At 46.4% G+C, this 6,318-nt stretch overlaps 1 protein-coding gene across 6 annotated transcripts in view; it reads left to right on the top strand.

Annotated features, from left to right (window-relative positions):
• Window positions 1-5,113, top strand: part of Prr14l (proline rich 14 like) — a 72,192-nt gene extending 67,079 nt beyond the window's left edge. For all 6 annotated transcript variants that reach the window (XM_029545111.1, XM_029545110.1, XM_029545108.1 and 3 more), the window contains one exon: window positions 652-5,113. In XM_029545111.1, coding sequence (XP_029400971.1) covers window positions 652-952 — 301 coding nt within the window. In that variant the 3' untranslated portion in view covers window positions 953-5,113. The remainder of the gene's footprint in view (window positions 1-651) is intronic.
• Window positions 5,114-6,318: the final 1,205 nt, after the last annotated feature.

Here is a 6,318-nt window from a genome sequence, read left to right as displayed (position 1 = left end):
TTGGGTTACCTCACTAAGGATGATATCCTCCAGATACATCCATTTGCCCAAGAATTTCATAAATTCATTGTTTTTAATAGCTGAGTAGTACTCCATTGTATAAATGTACCACAGTTTCTGTATCCATTCCTCTATTGAGGGACATCTGGGGAACCCGCCTCTACTATACATACTAGTGTGAGGAGCCAGCCTCTATTATACATACTAGTGTGTGGAACCAGCCTCTGTTATACATACTAGTGTGAGGAACCTGCCTCTATTATACATACTAGTGTGAAGAACCAGCCTCAGTCTTGCTGTACACCCTTCAGTTCTTTTTTTTTTTTTAATTAAGATTTATTTATTATTATAAATAAGTACACTGTAGCTGTCTTCAGGAGCACTGGAAGAGGGCATCAGATCTTATTATGGGTGTTGTGAGCCACCATGTGGTTGCTGGGATTTGAACTCAGGACCTTTGGAGGAACAGTCAGTGCTCTTACCCACTGAGCCATCTCACCAGCCCCACCCTTCAGTTCTAATTTTCACTTTGTGCATATGTGCTTTTTCTCATGCGTAGAAACAGCGATTGGCCACAGGACACAGTTGAATTTTGAGTCAGTACAGACAGCTTTGGACTGTTGGTGATTCTGATTTGTGCTCCGTCTTTAGGTGTTTAGAGACCATCTTTGAGGAACCCAAAGAACGAAATGGTACCCTGATCTCTATCAGCCAGCAGAAAAGGAAGCGTGTTCTGGAATTCCAGGATTTTACCATCCCTCGAAAGAGACGAGCTCGAGGTAAGGTGAAGCTGGCCGGCAGCTTCACCAGGGCGCAGAAGGCGGCTCTGCAGACTCAGGAGCTGGATGCTCTTCTGATTCAGAAGTTGATGGAGCTGGAGACTTTCTTTGCCAAGGAGGAGGAACAGGAGCATCAGCCAGCTGCTGAGAACAGTTCGGGGGCTCCATTCTGAACTTTTGCAGACCTCCCTGGAAGAGGTTCCCTGATTTTAGCCCTGTGCCCAAGCCACTCACAATGGATTTTTACTTATTTCAGGCTGCAGCCTTTTTAGAAGCAGGTGAAGAAGGGTCCTCTAATTCTACTGCTGAGTCTAGGGCCTCAGGAATGCTCCCTTTCTCCTGGGAATGTCCTGAGTGACCAGGCCACCTCCTTCCCATCTCCCATCACAGGTGGAAAAGCCACACATCTTAAGCAACACTAGGAATCTAAGGCCTCGGTGTCTGTGCGTCCACATGAAAGCTCCTCTCCATTCATGGTGCTGCTCGCCCAAAATGACTTAGAAACCTGGCCTGGGGAGGACCTGGCTACCTGGCCTGTCTGTTCTCACCAGCTTTGTTATGGTGACTGAGAAAGATGAACTGGTGTGTTTCCTGACTTTGATTCTGTCTGCCCAGGACCTTTATTCTGAGAGAATGAGTGTTTGTGTGTGTTTGTGGCTTTTCCCCATCTTTTCTCCCATCTGTGACTGCAGGTCACTAGTGCCAGAGGAGCCCGTCCAGGCCCCAACGTAAGTTGCACTTTTTAATGTTATGGTGTTGATTATTTTCATTTTTTTCTTTTTTTGTTTTTGTATTATTGCTGCATGTTTGGGGTCTCTAAATGTGATTTTTAAACCATTTTGTAAGACATTAGGAGAAAGGCAGTATATGTCTTAGGAAACTATGTGACAGGCATTGATCAGCACATGGAGGGGCAGTGTCCCCAGTCATGTGTTTCAGGCAGCCCTCCCCCAACCCCAGCTTTTCATGTAGCTCGCTAGAGGAAGCACTTTTTCACCTCCTCCTCAGTCCTGCCCACTGAATACACATGTGTGTTTAGTGACATACATAAAAGCAGATTTCCCTTATAACCACTTAAATACTGTTACGGTGGAGTGTGGTTTTCTCCGAAATGTTGGTATATGATGAAGTTAGCAGTGGTGTCAGTGGCTGACCAAGAGAGCATTTTCAGCTGCTAGAGTGCCTGCTTCTGTCAAGGCCAGAGCCAGTGCTCTCGGAGAGTGCCTCGGGGACTCTGGTCCCTTGTCAAACCTACTGGAAAGGTTTGCATGCTACAAGTAGCACAGTTTCTAGGTCTGTGCCTAGAGGAATCTGCAGGCTGTAGGCTGCCATTGTCTGAGCAGCAGGCCCTTGGAGCTCATCCTCCCACTGTTCTCACCACGCTCGTTCCTCTCCTGTGTTTTCTCTTCCCACGATCTCTCCCATTCATTCTTCACACCCAGCGCTCAGAGTTCAGAAGTCGGAACTGCTTGGCTGATGATGTTGGTAAGATGCTCAAGCTAGCTGCTGAACAGTGGTCATTTCTTCCCATTTTCCTAGCTTGGTCTGGGGACATTTCTCTGTCCATCTGTAGAGAAGAGTGAGCAGTGCTGTCCTGGAATGTTGACCAATGCTTCTAGGATTCTTTCATTCCCCATTTGTCAGTGGCTAGGGAGAAGGGGCACCAGTTCAGGGACTTTATGTGCCTTTCCTTTTCGGGTTGGTGGTCTGGGCCACCCTGAAACAGTAAACTGGACATGAGCAGGGGAAAACGAATCATGTCCTTCACCTCCTCAGCTGTTTAAATAAGTTAGCACACACCTGCTGGTCTGTGGAGACGTGAGGGTCACAGCCTGATCACAGAAGAGAGCAGGCTAGTTTGCATGGTGGTCTTCAGCAGTATATGCAGATCCTGGTTTACACATGATGCCCAGACCATACAAATGTGACCGGTGTTCACCTGAATATCTCTCCCTCGTTGGGGCAGGAGTTTTAGTTACTCGGTGCTTCTGAACTCTGTGATGTTACTACAGGGACTGGAATGAGTTATACATTTTGCCCTTCTACAAGTACATCTAAGACACTGTACATTAAACAGCTTGCAGGATAGTGGGCAGTAAACAGCCATTCATCAGTTTTACCACCATGGTCACTGGGGCATCCAGATTACCCAGAAGACAAAAAGGTGAGGTGTCCACAGCTGGGGTCCATGACTAGTGTGGCTGGAAACACTGGTCTGGACTGTTAGCATCTTGGAGTACAGGACTTGTACTGGGAATGGAGGAGGAAGCTGCCAGCTTGGCCTGCCTTCCGGCTGAGAATGAAGAGACTCGGCCACACCTGTCTTACCATTATGTTTCACAGTGGTCAGCCAGCTTCAGAGACACCTTAGTGTCCTTGGAACCGTGGTCTTTGACTGTAACTGGAGGTGGTGGCTGCTGGCACATTACCTGCCAAACCTGTAGATTGGGAATTGGTAGAATTTCTGAGGATGGGGACTTCCCACCCAAGTGATGAGAAGCTGCCATTAAGCACAACGTACCTAGCTATAGCTCACCTCCAGAAGTTTAGTGTTTTCATGATTATGGGGAAAGAAGAGAAATCTCAGGTCCAGCCAGATTTCAGTCGTTTCCTTGGCCCCCTTTCAGTCTCTCGCTAGAGCAGCCTGCTCCCTCACTAGTGCCTGTCTTTCCCTCCCCTGCTGTCCCGTCCACCTTTCCATCCATCTAGATGTACCTCATCACCTGTTAAAGCAGATTGTGTCTGTCTTCCTGCTGCCCTTACTGTAGGAGCTGACTGAGAGGGAGGTGCAGTGGGAAGAGATGAAGCTTTTTTGCCTTACTCGAGCCTGAAGAGCTCAGAAACTCATGCTGTGAATCCTAAACTTTGTGCTCCTCTAAGAGCTGTGAAAATCATGACTTTTTTTTTTTTCCACAATTTTGCCTGAAAGGGTCTTCTGTGAGCCAGCCTGAGGTCAGTTCTAGATCCCACCCTCTGGGCATCCTTCCCTTGGGTGTCTCCTCTGCCCACCAGGCTAAGAGCAGCAGCAAGTCTGCAGGGCTGTGGCAGCAGGTCCAGGGCTGCAGTGCAGCCAAGTGGACACAGCCCTCCATCTCCCCAGGCTGGGGCTCAGTCTCCTCTGTTCCATGTGCATTAAGATCTGTGCAAGACCAACTTTTAGGTTGTGATACTTTCCTCCTGGTACCTGGGGGGAGGGGAGTATGCAGTTGGTGCTTTTTAAAATATCCTTGGTTTGTTTCTATAGCTTTTCCCCTGGTATCATGAAAAGGGCCTTTTTAATGACTACATTGTGGGTGACTGTATCCAAAGCATAAATAATTGGCCAGAGGTATGGAATGCCCTCACCTGCATTCCTGTCAGGGGAGGGCTACTTTCCTGGACCGAACTATATGGAACTGGCTAGGAAGATGAGTTAAATTTTGTTCAAATCACAATTAATTAATATTCCAATTTAGCCGCACTTTGACCAGCAAAAGCCATCTTGGTTGTGAAGCTGGGGCCCTCATTTAGCCGCCATCCAGCCCAGCATGCTCAAATCTGAGGCTCGTTCTGTCTTTAGAAGACTGCCTGGTGTTGGTTGGATTTTAATTCTCAACAAGAGGCCCCCTTGAACTAGGATCTGGGCCAGGAAGTTGCTGTCCCAAGTGTTCCTGTATTATCATTGCTAATAGTTCAGTGAAATGTGTCCGTCTTTGATAATGCTAGTATACATGATACCCTACAGTTCCTTTTCTGTTTGATAGTTTGTGACTCTAAATGCCCACTGTTACATTAATTAATTTATGGAAATAAATTTTTCTTGAAAACCATTCAGATAATTGTCAAGGCCATTTTGTTCTTTAGGGCTTGGTAGTAGATTTGAATTTTACCAGTAATATTCCAAACAGACTAGACACGCTCCCGTCTTAGTAGGTGTGCTTGCTGCTCCTGTGCCAGGACCTCTCTCACATTCCTGCATGGTCACTTCCATCATGTCATCCAGATCTTTGCATTCCCAGATCGTTGGTCTTGAACGTGGCCCCCCTCCCATTCCATATCTGCTGCCCGCACACCCCAAGGCATTTTGTTATGCCTCCACCTCCATGTCTGTGCTAATAACTATAACAAAAGCTCTTCAAGGTCAGGACCTTTCATTTTCATAGCTCTAGTCCCTTCTGGTCTCTTTGGTACCTAGAACAATGTTTGATATTTACAGCTGTTTACCGCCTAAATATCATTTTGGTCAATGAACTGCATATTACCACAAGATGGTAATGGAGCTGAAAAATTCCTGGGGCCTAACAAGGTCACAGCTGTGATGATGTGTTTTACTCAGGTCTTGGTGTTGGTGCAAACAAGCCAGTGCATTGCCAGTCTTGTAAAAATGTAGCACAATTGTGTACAGTACATACTTGATAGTGCTAATAAATGGCTTACTGATCTATGTAAGTTTTTATTGTTTTAGAGTCCACTCTTGTTTTTATTTGTCTATCTATTTATTTATTTATTGAGAAAGAGTCTCACCATGTATTCTCACCATGTGGCTGATCTGGAACTCACTATGCAGACCAGGCTGGCTTTGAACTCAGAGATCTGCTTGCTTCTGCCTCGTGAGTACTGGGATTATCAGTGTGTGCTACAATGCCGGACTAGAATATAATCTTAGTAAAAAAGTCAGAAAACTTACTAACAGGTAGCAACCTCAGCATCCCATGTTCAGAGCATCAAGCGGCACAGGAGGCCAGGGACCTAGTCGGGTGGTAAAGCAGGTGCCTCGGGTGTCCAGTGTCTCAGGGTCCAGCTCTAGCTCTAGCCCCCTCCCTCTGAACACAGCCTCATTGAATGGCAGACCTGTACCATCTAGGGTTGTGTAAATGCACTACTGGCAGTCACAGTTTGACCTTCACACAAAGAAAACACCTAAATACCTAAGGACACATTTCTCAGACTGTGTCCCTGAATGTGACTAGGTGATGGTGCCTCATAAAGGCTTCACGGATAAATGAGTGGCTTTCCTATGTGTAAGTGGAGCACAGACCTGCCCATGTCCATCTCAAAAGCCTCCTTAGTATTGGGAAACTGCTTAATCTCTCCTCTCTCAATCCTTGCCAATCATTGAAGGGCCTGTTGGTAATCGCTCAGGTTCCAACAACACAGGGTCTGGCTCTGCAGTTCCAGGAGCAAAGCAGACATGCACTGTGGGACTGGCACCGTCTGATTGCCTGTGGTTTATTGGAAGTGGCATCAAGTTGGAATCACCTACTCGGGTAAACATGTCAGAATGGTAAAGCTGGATATGTAACTTGTCTAGGAATTCTTCTAAAGGTGTCTCTCTCTCTCTCTCTCTCTCTCTCCCTTTTCACACACATTCCTCTGTGACACTGTTTTTCCTGAGATAAGGTCTTACTGTGTAACTGAGTTGATCCTGTACTTCCTAGTCTCCTGACTCAGCCACCTGAGTGCTGAGATTTACAAGTAGCTGTCAGTATACCCACCTTGAAAAGAATATTACTTCCCCTTATTAAAAATTTAGTATTTTAACTATGTATGTATACATGGG

The sequence above is a fragment of the Mus pahari genome, chromosome 13, assembly GCF_900095145.1.
Source record: "Mus pahari chromosome 13, PAHARI_EIJ_v1.1, whole genome shotgun sequence".
Classification (NCBI taxonomy): domain Eukaryota; kingdom Metazoa; phylum Chordata; class Mammalia; order Rodentia; family Muridae; genus Mus; species Mus pahari.
Note: the sequence above shows the minus strand (reverse complement) of the source record. Positions and strands in the feature narration are given on the sequence as shown.